The 16,262-nt window shown below is 33.0% G+C and overlaps 3 protein-coding genes across 6 annotated transcripts; 2 read left to right on the top strand and 1 right to left on the bottom strand.

The window, feature by feature from the left end:
- Nucleotides 1–2,462: 2,462 nt before the first annotated feature.
- LOC103834504 (glutamyl-tRNA(Gln) amidotransferase subunit C, chloroplastic/mitochondrial) lies at nucleotides 2,463–4,080 on the top strand. Of its 2 annotated transcripts, XM_009110575.3 has the most exons (6): nucleotides 2,563–2,830; nucleotides 2,904–2,944; nucleotides 3,035–3,090; nucleotides 3,455–3,506; nucleotides 3,586–3,675; nucleotides 3,781–4,010. In XM_009110575.3, exons 1-5 carry the CDS (start codon nucleotides 2,618–2,620, stop codon nucleotides 3,659–3,661), a joined length of 438 nt encoding a protein of 145 aa, XP_009108823.1. In that variant the 5' UTR covers nucleotides 2,563–2,617; the 3' UTR covers nucleotides 3,662–3,675; nucleotides 3,781–4,010. The 2 variants fall into 2 exon arrangements, 1 of the variants encoding a protein (XP_009108823.1); XR_004450038.1 differs by having other exon boundaries at nucleotides 2,463–2,830; nucleotides 3,455–3,675; nucleotides 3,781–4,080.
- LOC103834503 (probable protein phosphatase 2C 61) lies at nucleotides 3,778–14,034 on the bottom strand. 2 transcript variants are annotated; one of them, XM_033276735.1, is made up of 6 exons: nucleotides 12,203–14,034; nucleotides 7,055–12,111; nucleotides 6,654–6,908; nucleotides 6,114–6,231; nucleotides 5,793–6,016; nucleotides 3,778–5,527 (listed from the first exon to the last, which is right to left on the bottom strand). In XM_033276735.1, exons 2-6 carry the CDS (start codon nucleotides 7,241–7,243, stop codon nucleotides 5,333–5,335), a joined length of 981 nt encoding a protein of 326 aa, XP_033132626.1. In that variant the 5' UTR covers nucleotides 7,244–12,111; nucleotides 12,203–14,034; the 3' UTR covers nucleotides 3,778–5,332. The 2 variants fall into 2 exon arrangements, with proteins under 2 accessions (XP_033132626.1, XP_009108822.1); XM_009110574.3 differs by having other exon boundaries at nucleotides 7,055–14,034.
- Nucleotides 14,035–14,321: 287 nt separating this feature from the next.
- LOC103834502 (calcineurin B-like protein 10) lies at nucleotides 14,322–16,215 on the top strand. 2 transcript variants are annotated; one of them, XR_626491.3, is made up of 9 exons: nucleotides 14,322–14,608; nucleotides 14,680–14,851; nucleotides 14,982–15,064; nucleotides 15,174–15,224; nucleotides 15,307–15,415; nucleotides 15,504–15,556; nucleotides 15,638–15,718; nucleotides 15,829–15,925; nucleotides 16,020–16,215. XR_626491.3 is itself a non-coding variant. In XM_009110573.3 (9 exons), exons 1-9 carry the CDS (start codon nucleotides 14,585–14,587, stop codon nucleotides 16,072–16,074), a joined length of 741 nt encoding a protein of 246 aa, XP_009108821.1. In that variant the 5' UTR covers nucleotides 14,322–14,584; the 3' UTR covers nucleotides 16,075–16,215. The 2 variants fall into 2 exon arrangements, 1 of the variants encoding a protein (XP_009108821.1); XM_009110573.3 differs by having other exon boundaries at nucleotides 15,813–15,925.
- Nucleotides 16,216–16,262: the final 47 nt, after the last annotated feature.

The raw sequence follows: 16,262 nt of genomic DNA, 5'->3' as shown, positions 1-16,262 counted from the left end.
AGGGTTTATGTCTTGACGTAGTCGTTGAAGTAGTTGCTGAGGCAGTATGTGTCAGAGAGTAAGCCAGGAGGCATGCGGAGTGGTAGAGACCATGTGGACGCAAGATGCTGAGCTGGCGTGGGATAAACTTGAGGAGCAAGTTTATACCGTGGAGAAAAAGGCAAGAGATAAACTTGGGGAGTAAGTTTGTGCCTTGAGGAATAAGTACATTTCAAGAAAAGGAAAGTGTACTTATTGATATGGAAGTTGATCCATATTCATGTTCCTTGGAGACTAGGATTTCAGGAACGTGGAGATCACTATAAAAGAGCTATGGAGTCGTCTGTATTCCATAAGACACTGGCTATTATTATAGAGGAAGGGTGAAAATCCCTTAGGGGTGTTCTTGGGTCGTGCTGAAGCAGATGCTGAAGTACTGACGGGAAAGAAACATGTTTGGGTAGATTAGGAATCTGTCAGTAACGTGTGTTAGGATGTTAACACTGACGTGTAAAAGCTGATAAGCAAGTCTTGTAATAGATTGTTTAAAGGAGATTTTTAATAAAGCATAATTGGTTGCTTGTATCCTTTTGTCTCTTGATTTATCTCCTGCATTACTCAGTTGTGGTGTCATCTTTGCACTAACAAATTTTACTGAATAAAAAAGAACCAATGTTGTCAAAAAAGGTACCAATAACGAGACTGTATAATCAAACATTTCTAAAACCCTTTCGCTTTCAGTAATAGAAAATATAATTTCTAGAAGACTCTTTTTTTTTTCCTAAAACAATTTTAGGAACGAGAAGCAATATACCTTATAATTGGTGTCGACCTCTCTCCCAGTCAGCTTCTCATTATTGTTTCTACAAATAAAATAAACAATTATATACTCTTTAAAGATTAAATTTAAAAATAGCGTTGATACACCTTTAATTTATAAATTAATTAAGTTCTTGTTTGCAAATATATGAAAAATAAAAGGATAGGATATAATTTTTCTGAGTTTCTCACATAGTAAATATATGAATATAATTTAAATAAAATAAATGAGCATATGTAAAAAGGAAATTATTGTTCCATTTGGTTAGCAATGAAAAAGGGAAAATTTTATAAGATGAATAAAATAGGTTTTGTATATAAATACATAAAGTGATAATACTATCTCTTTCATGAAGCTCAATTCTATCTTTCAATGGGTCTTGAATAGAAATCAGTTCAAAACTAAAGGTGTATTAGGTTTTGTATATAAAATACTAAGTGATAAAATACTTCACTTCAAACCAAAAAAAAATCTAGAGCCAGAGACATGAGACTATGGCTACATTCATCAGTCCATGCGAAAATTAAAATTTGCCATAAGCAAACTAGACTAAAATGCCTATGATTATAAAAATGTTTACAATAGTGATGAATGTTCATATAGTTAAAAGAAACAAAAAAACAATACCATCAAACTGTTTATTTTTTTTCAAAATATTCATCAACAAATTCTTAAAATTAATTTTTAACCAATTATTTTAATTGTGATAAAATGAATAAATTATTTAATATTTTATATGATATACTCAATTGAATATAAAATAGCCAAAAGTTGATATATGCCATAACTAATTTTAATTCTTTTATTATGTTTATCAGTTTAAAATGGGCTATTTTGGTTATTTAAGTTAGAAAAATTGGTTATATAGTTTCTTGTTTTCTTTAATCTAGCTATTACAAAGCTTTCCTTTATACATATCTTTTAAGATATTTCTTAACTAAGCATAAATAGCTGAGATTAATACAAAAAATATATGCTCTTAATTGTTTATAAAAAAGTGGATGCCATAAACCAATATTTCATTTTTAACATTGAGGCAAATCTCTGGCTATGTTAGAAGATAAACAAAACATTTTAAGCTCCTTCTCACGCCATTGCTTGGTGTACCGAATTCTGTTTCTGGATCTTGTTATCTACTCTTTTTCACTGGGAACCTCACTTTCTGTGACAAATACAATTAACATACCTTCACAATCCCTCATATGAGATTCTCTTCCCTAAAACTCACAGTTATCATCTATATAAGAGCATCTCCAATGGTAATTTCTTACTAAAGATTTTCGAAATTATATATTGGTGTGTATATATATATAAGAATATACTAAAATCTTAAAAACCCAACCAATAATATGTTAAATTAGATATTGTTGGTTGGGTTTCCACAATGTATAACTTTAAAATTGGTGTATAATTAAATATTACCAGCTTCTTCCAGTAAATATTATGTACACCAATGTATAACTTTAGAATTTCATGGTAAAAGCCTACTATCGAAGTTGCTCTTATCCTCTCACATTTACTGGGAAATCCACACAAAAAAAACTCAAAAACACAAGAGGATATATTATGTCATCAAATCCTAAGCTAAGTAAATGAACTCAAGTCCTTCAAGACTATTGTCTCGTCTCTTCTTCAGTTTCCCCACTTCTTTAAGCTGTAAGCACACATATTACTGATGGTTTACTATCATCCTAAACCGTTTATGTAACCGTACCGGTTAAAACCGGTTGACGAATTTTGATTCAATTGAATTATCCTCCTACTCCTCCTATCCATCATGTTCAGTAGCTAGTCTTCGGAGAGTTTTCAATTAAAGCCATGGCGACCAGAGCTTTGCTAGCCGTCGTAACTGCTTCTCCACCACGCATGATCCAAATCAAAGCCTCAACCTTTTCTTCAAGTCTCAAGTTCCAAAGACATATTACAACAATAGCTCGAAGTTTCTCGTCGGACACGAACCCCTCCGTTCTTCAGCCGCCGGACGTATCCCGTCTAGCTGAGACAGCTCGAATCTCTCTCACTCCTTCCGAGGTGTAACCCTTTTACTAACCCTTTACGTTTTTCTCTATGCTGAGTTCTCGTTATTGTTCCTCTTGTTGTTCAGATTGAGGAATGTGGAGCTAAGATTCGTCAAGTCATTGACTGGTAATGAATCCAAACTCGTGTCTGTAGATAGTTTCGTGTTGTGTAATTCTTTAAAGCTATTGTCTTTGTGGTATTGGTGGGAAAATGTAGGTTTGGTCAGCTTCAGCAAGTTGATGTTAGCAGTGTGGAGCCAGCGATTAGAGCAGGTTTGTGTTTAAAGTACACAACTTTCTTCTTTGTTTTGGTGTTTTTTTGTATCTTCCTGCGGTTTTGTTTTGTGTGTTTGTAATGTTTTGCTGGTATGTAACATTCATGAAAGAGTGAAACTTTGGGGGAAGAAAGAGTGTTTATTATAGCTAAGTTTTGTTGCATCCATCTCGTGAGTACTGAATCAATGAGTTTTATCCTGTTTCGAGTTGAGACATGTGGACAGATCTTTGAAAGCAAAGTTGATTGGAGATTAGGGACTTGAGTCTTTGTAGTCTTAGCACCATTTTCTTGGAATATTGGTTAAAACTCTGCCTATTTGCAATGTCTTGATCCTTGCTGATCTTTTAAAGAAACTTGTAGAGATGGAAGGTGGGAATCTGCGAGAGGATGCTCCTGAAACATTTGAGAACAGGTTTGATCTTCATGCGGAATTGATTCTTGTTTTAGGACGAAAGGCATCTACTACTAAAGTTTGTATATTCCTTATACAGGGAAAGTATAAGAGCTTCGATTCCAAGCTTTGATGAGGTGTATTTGAAAGTACCTAAAGTACTAAACAAAGAGTGACTTTTTTTTGTCAGGTATTCTACTCTATCCATGGAAGAGGAATCATTCATAGTTTATCTGCTTATGATGTTTAGCTTTATATGTTAAGAATCTTTGTGTGTGTGTGTCTTTTTGTGCAGCTTCTTCGGGTGTGGCTGAAGATATTTATTCTCAGCTCCGGTTATTGTTCCACCATCTGTTTGTTTTCTTTAAAAAAAATAAAAATTGGTTAGGAGAGAGCAAAGCTTGCTCTACATTATCAAGTCTCACGTAGTCCACTACTCTACAACATGGTGATACTTTATAATCTCAATCCATCCATTTCGATCGGTGATCGTTTTTAAACCCGCGCCAGTCCATTGTTCTACAACACACAAGCTCATAGCATTCCTTATGTTGAACGTTGTTTTGCCAATGGCATGACTCTGCATTGTGACTGAGTCAATGGTCGAACCGGTCCAACTGGTTTAACCAGATTTTAAATAATTAAGCATAAATATAAAATTAGATATTAATTTATATAAGTTTTGTTTTATCAATATCATAATTATATTAATAATATAAAATATTATGACTAATTTTAAGTAGGCAATTATCCAAATTATCATGATTTCATATAAAATTATTTAAATTTGATTTTTGTTTTATTTTTCACTTAATTTAAAAAAAACCCAGGTTTTGATATTAAATCGGGTTACTGGTTTAATTACATATCTGGTTATTAATACAATCTGAAACCGACTAGATAAGCAAGTCATGATTTGACAGGCCAATCCGGTTTTAGAAACACTGATTTTGTCTTAATGTGTGGAAGTTTTGGATCCGAAAGCTTGCATCTCTAGTACAGAGACCAATTCATGTTAAATTATTTCTTTAGGAAAGTAAACACCTCTCAACAAGAATCAAACTTGCAACTTCTTAGATCCCAACTAGATGTTTTAGAGTTTTAGCTAATAGGTCAATTCGTCGTTGGTGACATGTGCTTTTTTTGTATACTGTGGATTGGTGTAGAAAAAAAGAGAGACAACAAGAGAGCATAGACACAATTATTCACATCATTAAAACAGCAAAACAAACATACATTCCAGTCCGAATATTTGAGAAATGCATTCTTAAGTACGTGAAGAGTAATCAGTTTAAGGCGGCTGAATTTCACAAACTGACAGCATGATAAACAACAGTTTGTCTGAGCCAAGAACTCCAAGCTTAGTGTAGTCTTTGATCTCAATATATAGTGGATAGTGTTACTACAATCTCTCATGACAAGATCATTTACTCAATGTCTAATAAAGTATTCATGTTCTGAAACTCAGTTTATGTTCTTCAGCTGTTTCTGCTACAAAAATATCTTCGTTAAATGTTATCATTAATTTATACAGCAGTGACATAAGAGTCTGGAAGCACTGAAGCACATTTGAATTATTCCGGTAAGCTCCAAATACGTAGATTCCTATGACGTCTGTCCAAAATGTCAAAGTCCTCGTTACGTTTATCCCACGACACACACCATTTCTAACATCTTCTTTCATTTATTTTCTAATGAATAATCACACGACTTAACATACAAATATTATATATATACACACATACATTCACACTAACAGGCAAAACACAGAAGTCTAAGTATGCAATCGTGGCATCCCTCTTTAATTAGTCGTTATTTGTTTGTTTTTCGCTAGCTGGTTTGTTTGATTACATACGTGGCTGAGGATGTAGCCTCTTGTTGAGAAAGAGACATACGACAGAGATATCATCAACCTTAACCGTCGGATATTTCTCTCTCCATGCATTAGCCGCCGCCTCTGTCACGGCGTTGGCCGCTCCTGCCTCATTCTCTGACTTCATCACCACCACAGCCACTTCTTCGTTACTAAGTACATCCCACACCTATACAAAAGAAAACCATTATTTACATGGATAGAAAATTTAAATTGTTATTTATAATTTGGCTTCTAGTTTGTCGTCAAGAATAGGTCAGCTTTGAAATTTTATAAGACTTAACCAATTTAGTAAAGACTTTAGTAAATTTGTTTTTACAATTTGGTGTTCATATATAATAACTCAAGAAATTTTGGGATTCAAGACGAAAAAATCATTTGGCTATGCTTAGGACCGGTCAAAGAAACTTTAAACAGTTTGTTATTATACGTACCCCATCGGAAGCAAGGAGCAAAAACTGGTCGCGAGAAGTGATTTGATGCGTAGAGACTTGAGGAGTCGCAATGACACCATAGCTTTTAAGAGCGAAATCACCCAAAGCCCTAGACATGGCTAGACCGGGCCGGTTTTCATGTGGAAGCCATACTCTTTGAATATGTGGCTCTGACTCTAATGCCAAGACCCTTCCGTTGCGTTTTTTTATTCTCTCGGCTTCGCCTACAAAAGTAATTAACCCAAAAATGCTGAGCGCTAATAAAACCGGTACGTGACATTGTTTACAAAAATCGCTTTATCCCTAGCATCACAAACTTACTAGGGACACTTGGCTTCAGGTCTGTGGTTAATTGAACCACCTTGATTTCTCCATTCTCACTTGCTCCAATCATCACAGCCCTTGAATCTCCTAGATTTGCCACCATCACTTGATTTCCCTGTCCAAATGTTGTTGTTTAATATTACAAAAATTATATGAGTATATTAACATCATGTTCAAATATTGTTGCTTAATGTTACAAAAGTATAATTCTGTACTTCAGGATATATACTATACAACATTTAATTAGAAGAAGAAGAAAATTACTACTCTTTTTGCATTGAAGATCGAAACATCACTTATGATCAGTGTTCGATCCATAGGGTAGGCCACATGAGCGGTTGATTAGGACACATGAATTATGTTTTATAATTTTTGATCAGAATTTTTCATTGTTTATGTATTTTTCTACAAAGCTTAGGGCCATAAGCAAAATTTACAATGTTTGGACATGTACTGCTTATGATACTTAGAATAATTAGGTCAAAACGCAATTTAATATGAAACGGCAAAAACTTGAAAGATTTTCAAGAAACTTACGTGTGTAACGGCGAGAACAGCAGTAGTTCCGGAGGAAGAGCAATCAAGGGTATTTTTGAGTTTAAGAATTCTTTTGTCCATCAACAAAAACGTAGTTTCACAAATGAGTTTCCAGTCTCGAGTCCCTGAATGGTTATTCATATGACCTAACAATAAAGATGGCAATTGGTTTCTTACTATCTTGCTCACCAATTCACCCTTCTCACCATGACCATCAAACACTCCACACAATGCTCCTTCTTCTGTTCCATATCCCTACAATTTTACCATTCATTTTATTAATAAGAGATTGCTTTGGACAAACATATATTTACACTTCTGAATATAAAGTTATTTTTAAGAATGCAAAAATTCAGAAAAACTTATTTTGTAAGAATATGGTAAGGATTATAATCAAATACCAGGTGGAGAACGGCAGCATCTTGATTGTAGCCCTTTCCTCCAGCTAAAGAAGAGACAGAGCCAAAGCCTTGATGAACATCGTGTTGTTCAGAGTGTAAAACTGCATTTTCTTGTCCATAATCTTTTATCTCATAAATCTGGTTTCGATCTGTTGATCCTCCTGAGGATAAACAGAAACAAAATCCCATTTTGTAGATTCTGTATATGTGTGAAATGAGAGGAGATCAAACAAATGAAAGAGTTTGATACACGATTTTGCGTATGCATATACCCATTTATATAGCCTTTTGTGATTCTTAATCGGCAGTATATAAATATATAGTTATTGATTATATTATATGGATTATATATTTATCTCGATGACTTGTATCTTTAGCATTTAGGATGAAGGATTCAATTCTGACGGGGTCGAGCTTTATTTTTTTATTGATGGCATTTTTGGGTAAAACTTAACAACAATCAGATATATTTGATTAATATCTAAAACTAGTTAAGTATTTATAGAATCATACTTCGTTATTTCAGAGGTTGCATAACATTTAACATGTCAATATACAATATTTTCATATATAAACATGAAGTAACGTAAAAATGTATTTTTCATTCATGTTATTTTCACGTTTTATTTTTGATCACACCTTCTATACTATATATGTGTATATATAAATACAAACATAGTTATCAATTTGAGAAAGCCATGGATCTCAATGGTCTCCATTCTCACAGACGACTGACAGAGGTCACATATTCGATTTTCTGTCAACGTGGTAGTACTATAACTTTCCAAAAAAATTGTAAAAGACTTTTTTTTTATTTGGAACACCGCTTGCGGTAGAGGTATAGTCACTATTAAAAGTTTACCCAAAATAGTTTTTTTTAACCAAAAAAAACATAGTTATCAATACCAAAGTGACTAGTAGTTTCTATAGACGATTTATAAATAACTGCCGTCAATTAGAATCAAATAGCTAAAATGAGCCGACCATGTGGGCAAAAAGAGATTACACTCATACTCAAAATTATGGACAGAGTAAATTACGATACGTAACGTTATTAACTAAACAAGAAAATGTGTTAACTTATTTAGTTAAAAATATCAACTTGGACCATCCCAATATTCTACTGAAAGGACACACGGTGCTGTGGCGTTACGTGTGATTAGTATCTTGGTTAAACTACTAATTGGTTTATTCGAGAATATTAATAGGAGTTTCAAGTTATCAATGAAATTTACCGATGTGATTCCTGTTCTTTGTCATTGCCAGCAAGTTAAACGACTAAACGTCATGCATCTCAATATGCGAACAAAGAAAGATTGCTAACAATATTAATAAATTCCTGTTCTTCACTGTTGTATTACAATAGTATACATATACAAAGTTTAAGTGAATTAAAATGATATTTGTAATTTTTGAATTTGTAAAACAGAATGAAGTGTACTTTGTAAGTTCTAAATTTCTAATTAGGACGGTCTCTCCTGGCCTTTTGGACATATCAAACGATATAACTTCGTCAACTCTCATATCCTTTTTATTCAACAACTGTATAATTTATTTTTATATATAGTAATGACTAATGAACTAGTTGGTCTCCTTTTCATAACTATAGTATCTATGTATGAACATATATACCAGCTTGGTGAATACATATATTATGGCTAAGACGGTATATCACCGCTTAGGTTAATGCCGGTTTATATTAACCGTTGGTGCCAAATTGCCTCCAAAATATAATAAGTAGACTAGATTCTTCTGGCCCGGTGGATTGCACCCGTTTGTGAGATGTAATGTCAACAAAATAAACAAGTCGGCGTTATTTTATTTTCATAGACTACCCCGCTACTCAATTAGAGAGACACATGATGTGTAATCTTGTAGGATTCCAATCTTTTGATTAGTTAGATTCCCAATTTAATTAAGTCAAACATTAAAAAATCATTTTCTCGTACTATTAAAAATATACAATGGCTGTAGAACAATGGTTCTTCTACAGAGATATCGTGTGAGAACCAATGTCATGCATGTTGGCATCGTCATCCTAATTCCTAAGGCCGCATGCATGGCAACGTTCTTTTATTTTATGTTTTGGTAATTTTTACGTTATCCTATATAAAGTCGCAACCTAAAATCTGTTCGTCAGGATTGTGAATGGATTGCTAGAGATTGTATGGTCCCAACTCCCCAAATAACACATCAAACGATCAGGCTGTCCATCAATATGAACATGTAAGGGTCTAGTAATTATATGTCAACCTAAACATCAAAATATGAAAACTAATTAGAAGCTACACTAAAAGTACACTGATATAAACTTATTAGAAGCTGAGGAAGTACACAACTTTCTTCTTTGTTTTGGTATTTTGTATGTTTGTATTTTTCTGCTGTTTTATTTTTGTGGTCGTAATGTTTTGCTCATATCATCATATGAAACATTCATGAAAGATAGAAACTTTGGGGAATAAAGAGTGTATTATAGCTAACTTGTAAGTAAGATCTGTTGCATCCATCTCGTGAATAATGAGTTTGATGCTAATTCGAGAAGACGCATGTGGACAGATCTTTATAAACAAAGTTGATTGGAGATTAGGGCCTTGAGTCTTTGTGGTCTAAGCACATTCTCTTGGTAAAATCTTAGGATCGAGGCATATTGGTTTTTACTTTAGTAAGAGGTCTACTTATCAATCCTGATTCGTTTGGCAAGTGGAAATATACCTCATCATTACATTGTCTTGATCCTTACCGATCTTTCAAAAAAAAAACTTGTAGAGATGGACGGCGGAAACTTGCGTGAGGATGCTCCAGAAACATTTGAGAACAGGTTTGATCTTCATGCAGTTTTTCTCCATCTAGAATATAGTAGAATTGATTATGATTTTAAGACGGAAGTCATCTACAAATGTTTTGATGTTCCTTATACAGTGATAGCATAAGAGCTTCAATACCAAGCTTTGATGAGTTGTATTTAGAAGTACCTAAAGTACTAAACAAAGAGTGACTTTTGTCAGGTATTCTACTATATTCACAGTTTTATCTGCTTATGATAGTTAGCTTTATTTTATGTGTCATTTTGTGCAGCTTCTTCAGGTTGTGTGGTAGCTGAAGAGATTCATTTCAGTTCTGGTTCTTGTTCCATCTTCTGTGTTTGTTGATATCTTTTAGATTTACATGATTTTAATTATCATTTAATGTATATATTTATAATTTAAAGTGGCATTTAGACACATTTAGGTTGCATTGTCATGCATGAGTCTCTAACATAAAATGGGGCATGTACTATAAAAACTTTGAGACCCATTTTTCATACAATTTTTTTTTTTACATAGACTCTACTCTAAGCTTATAAAAGCCAAAAAATGAAATGGACCCTGTGCAAATGCACTTCCAGCACATGACCAGAGCCGAGCCTGTCTATTAGGTGCTGGAATTGCCAATTGAAGGTTTTGGAAGTGTTTGGAACACATTGGAGGTTAAAGAGGTTGAAATGAGTACTTGACAAAGTGAAGCTCAAGTTCATGTGTGTAGAAGCTTTTGGCAGAGAGATTATCCACCTGCCATGATTACAACGAAGTTGGCAGCATGGCGTCACAGCAGCCCAAAGAAATCGCTACATAGAGGACAGTCCAAGAAAACTTACAAGTCATGTAGCGGCTTTTCGTAGCGGGCAAGGGATGCAGCTACGAACATAACGAAGTCTTTAGCGGGGTTACATAATGGGATGAAGTAGTCGATGTGATCTCAACGGTGTACGTACCGGGATTTGGTAGTGGCTTAACAAAGCCGCTACTGAAGATGAAGGCATTGTTTGTGGAGTTTTGGTACAAGGCAAGAAACGACTTTTCACAACGGGATGATGAAGTCGCTATGAACGTAATGAAGTCTGTAGCGGGTTTTGGTAGCGGTTTGGCAAAGCTGCTAGAGATAGGACATTCACAGCAGCTTTTCGTAGCGATTCCGCGAGGTCTCTACCGACTAAAAAAATGATTTTTTATTTAGTTTGACCCAAGATATTTGGGCTGGTCCAACTTGTTTTAGAGAGCCTATAAATAAAGTACTTTATAAGGCAAAAACCTTAACCATCTTATTTTCTCTCACGATTTTGTCTAATCTTGCAAAAGCTTGAACATTTTGATCATTTAAGGAAATGATTCATCTTATATTTGTCTTTCTCTTCCCAATTAACATGATTAGCTTTGAATCTCATATGAGTTTAATATACGATTTCTCATGGAGATTAGTGAGTAGACACTTTGTGATTCATGAGTTAGTTGGATTAGGGTGATTAGGTGGATATTTGGGTTGTTCATAGCTTGATTAACATTGTTTCATACTTGTTAGGTTTTCTTAATGCTAGATTAGCTTTGATCAAGTTGATTTAGAGCTTAAGTAATTTAATGTCCCGAAGGCATTCGATGAAATGCTTGAACCAACATAATATTGTCTTTTACATATCAAGCCAATGGAAATTAATTAATGTTAGAGATGTTAAATGGTTAGTAGACTTGTGATTTATGCATGCTTGAATGTGTTAGGCCAACAGAAGTTGATATTTTAATGCATGATTAGCATGTGGATTATTGTCACAGAAGTGGATTCATCTATTTGAATGAGATCTATACCTATAGACTAGTTGATTGTTTTGTTTGAACATCCTAGATTGAATTTTGATTACCTTCTATCAATTATCTTGCTCATGGTTCCATCCATAGCATTTGATTGAAAGTTTAGTTCTTTCACTTATTTCTTGATTGAATTTGAGATTACTTTTGTTTATATTTCTTGAATTTAGCTTGTTATCAATCATGCATCTTCTTATTTGATTAGATTATGGAAATTTGTGTGTTCTTTGTGTAATAAATCACTAGTTTTTTTTGTGAATTCGATCATAAAATCCTGCATTTATATACCATTTGATTTTGGTAGTTTGCACATTAGATAAATTGACACGTGGTAAAACACAAAAATCAAAATTGGTTAGGAGAGGACAAAGCTGCCTCGAAATTGTCAAGTGTCAAGTCCCACGTAGGCTATTACTGTACTCCTATAGTCTTCAGCATTTTCTGCAACAAAACAAAGCATCCAAAGTTTGAGAATTAGAAGTGAGAACAAGTATAAAACACAAATATAATATACATGAACTTTAGTTTCTACCCGCATTTGTACATGGCAAATGGATCATCTGTAACTACTACACACTGAAGAGGAAAATTATACTGAAATATACATAGTGATTTATGTTTCAAACATTACAAATCCAAATAAGAGTATTTGGGTATTGGTAAGTAGAAAAAAATGCGCAGTGAAGAGAGATCCAAGGACCAGGTGGAACTGAGGTACATGCCTCTAAAGATGCTTCTTCCCTTTGCTCCACAGTGTCTCAAAAGCTTTCATCTACAGATACAATGAAGGTTGTGTTTTCTTATCTATATTAGAATTGGCCACAGAGTAGAGAATTTGAACGTCAATATCAACGGAAGTGTCTGAATTTTCAGCAGCCTGGCTATAAAAGGGACCCTACACTATTTTCATGTCTCCTATTATCCTATGTATAGACAAAATAATATACTACATAATATATAATTCGATAACAAAATAATAAGATAATTGGTTGTGTCTTTCTCGTGCTGGTTTCAACTATCACAAAAATCAGAAAAGAGGGAAAAAACGTAGAAAATGTGAGATCTTTTCTTTTAGCCATTTAAGGAGAACTCATGAGAAGTGTGGTCCATTTGGGTTATTACTTCTCTGAGAACCATTCATGTCTTTGTGTTGTGCCATCACATCTCATATCCGTTTTTACGTATATTAAATTTGTTTTTATTAAGTTTTATGTAACTTTTACAAAAAAAAAGTATTTAAAAAGTTTGGCATTTTTCTTTGAGTGCCTTTCTTATCATATCTTCTTTTCTTACCATATCTGTTAGTCATCATAGACTATAATAGCTATGCACACCTGAAAATATACTTATTCAAAACATTTCCATGTCTTAATAAGAAACAAAGTTCTAACACAGAAAGATGCAATGTAACAAACTAACAATCATTTTGTTTGTTTTGTTTAACTTTTAACTCTCTGAAAGCTTTAACGAAGATATTCTTCTTTTTTTTCCTAACGAAGTTATTCTAGTTTGTATTGTAGCTTAAGATGAATAATATGGATACTTTAACTTATTGCCAGTTAAATTTGAACTGAAAACGTATGATACCTCACAACATGTTCTCTAACAAGATTTGATCAATAAAAAAATTAGGTCACAGCTGCGAAATAATTGTTTTCTGAAAACAGCTGCGCAATAATTGTTACAAACAATATTTGTCCACTTAACTTTATGAATACATAAATTAATTAAAAATAGAAATAAATAAGATAAATACTAAATATAAATTAAATACATTTTAATTAATTATAAGAAGTTGTAATGTATGCACAATCCTCTAGACATTATTTGAAAAGCAGTTTTTCAAATTTTGTTTTTATGTCATTTTTATATTCATTTTCACTAAAAAAAATGACATGTTACACTAATAATAATGACATGATTTATGATTAATTGTGATATGGACAATCACGTTTAATTAATGTTTATTTATATTTGGTAAATTTTTTAGAATATGCTAATAATTTATATATATCATCATTAAATTAAATATATTTAAATATAAAATAAATAATATAATGATAAAATATAACAAAATTTTACAAAATTTTAAATATTATTTAATTCTATTTTAATAGTTATACAATTTTTTTACTAAAACTATTCTTCAAAGTTTTATGCTATTTAAAAAAATATATATATGTAATTATTTTTATCCTAATACCATTGATTTCCTTTTGATATCTACAAATTTTATAAATACTATTTAGTTTTACTTTTAGATAATTACAAGTTTTATATAAGTTGATTTAATATACATGATTATTATTTATCTACAAAAATAATAGTAAAATTTGATAAAATTAATTTAAAGTGCAAAATTATGAAAATATTTATACACATTAATTTATGCTATTTACAAGTTGATTGATTCTGAGACTTTCTATCATTAGCATAAATTTTACATATTTATACACATTAATTTATGCTACTTACAAGTTGACTTTTCTATCAAATTATACATGATTTGTATAAAACTATTATTTTATAGAAGTTGATTTAATATTATCTTAACCAAAAATAGATAAAAATCTATCTAATACTATAATTTTAAATATATATATATATCTTAGTAAATACAGGTTTAAAATAAACAAACCTGTTTATTTTATCTTAATTTAATGTATAATTAAATCAAAATCTATATTGAAATATTGGTAAGAAAGTGCTAAAATCTAAAATATTTTTAAAACAGAGGGAATCGACAAAAAAAAGGAGGAGAGCTGACGCAAAACCAATGGCTCTTTCTGTTCTGTTCTTCACCTCTCTCTCTCTCACGCGTATATATTTTCGAACCTTGTGAGTGTGATGTGATTTCAACACCATCTTCGAGATCAACGAAGCAAGACGAAGACGTAGACGAAGACGAAGAGTCATGGACTGGACGAACGTTTCCTCTGTAAGCTTCTCAGAAAATGCATTACCCATTCGTTGAATTTTTTCTTGATCTTGCTGTTGGTGAAATCACAGAGATCAAGCTCTCTTACAATTGGAGAGCAACTCTGCGCCGTCTTCGTGCCTTTCTTGGTCATTATCGATGTCCTCTTCTCCACCGTCGGACAATGCTTCGATTGTCGCCGCCGCCGATCGACTCAGACATGCCAGCACCCGGATCTGACTCGTCTTGCCCATGAATCTCAATGTGGGTTTTCTGGTCTGATCCTTCTGATCAATGGGTTTTCAAGCTTCTCTGTTTTGGAGCTCAAAGTTTAAAACTTTTTCTTTTGGGAGCTCTAAAGTTTTCAACTTTGGGTTTGAATGTGTATTTGCAGTTTCAGTGAACGAAGTTGAAGCATTGCATGAGTTATTCAAGAAACTGAGCTGTTCTATTATTGATGATGGTTTGATTCACAAGGTGATCTTTTTTTTTTTATCTGTGATTGCTCTTTCAAAGCATAGAGTTTTGAGCTGAGCAGTCTTCTCCGATGATTTTGAGGATATTGATTTGTTCCTTTGTTTTGTAGGAAGAGCTTCGATTAGCGCTTTTCCAAGCTCCGAACCTTTTTCTTGATAGGGTGAGTGTATTCTTTAGAGAGACATTGATAGTTTTTTCTTCTTCATGGTTTCTGGATGGATATATGTTTGATTGTTGTGTAGGTTTTTGATTTGTTCGATGAGAAGAAGAATGGGGTTATAGAGTTTGAGGAGTTTATCCATGTGTTGACTGTGTTTCATCCCTCTGCACCAATCCAGGAGAAGATCGACTGTAAGTATCAGTGTCTTACTAATAGTAATGTAACAAAGCTTCATCATGTATAACGCATGGTCTCAAGCATGTTTGTAATCTGTGCCAGTTGCATTTAGGCTCTATGATCTTAGACAAACCGGATTTATAGAGCGAGAAGAGGTATATAATCTGCTGCTACTGCAAGTTTGAGACTGTCTTTTTAGATACGTAACAACAAGTTGAAGTTGTTAATGTATTTAGGTGCATCAAATGGTGGCTGCTATTTTGAAGGAATCTGATATGATGCTGTCAGATGAACTTCTGACCATGATTATTGATAAAGTGAGTGTATTCGGTTGTAATACTCTCTCTCTCTTTAGTTTTGAGTAATCATATTTGGTAAATTCAGTTAGTAGATTTGATTTGTTTTTGCTAGACATTTGCTGATGCAGATTCCGACAAAGACGGTAAAATAAGCAAGGAGGAATGGAGAGTGTATGTGCTTGAGCATCCCAGCTTGTTGAAGAATATGACTCTTCCTTACCTAAAGTAACCAAATCTTCTTCTCTTTGTTAGATTAACTCTTCAATCTAAGATAGCCTTTTGCTTTATGATCTTCAACAAATCTGTTTGAATTTTGAAGGGATGTGACGACGGCATTTCCAAGTTTTATATTCAACACTGAGGTTGAAGACTGAGGCAATATCCAAGTTTTCTATTGTATTTTTTCCCAAATTAGTTGGTGATCATTGTTAGCTGTAAGTAAAAATGTATCTTTTGATGCATACATTTGTAAACTGATCCATTGAAAGTATAATAAAGCATTTTTTTTCCTACTATATCTTGTGTCTATGGGTGCCATATGAACCAGTGATTCAGACATATA

Source organism: Brassica rapa, chromosome A08 (genome assembly GCF_000309985.2).
Source record: "Brassica rapa cultivar Chiifu-401-42 chromosome A08, CAAS_Brap_v3.01, whole genome shotgun sequence".
Taxonomy (NCBI): Eukaryota; Viridiplantae; Streptophyta; class Magnoliopsida; order Brassicales; family Brassicaceae; genus Brassica; species Brassica rapa.
Note: the sequence above shows the minus strand (reverse complement) of the source record. Positions and strands in the feature narration are given on the sequence as shown.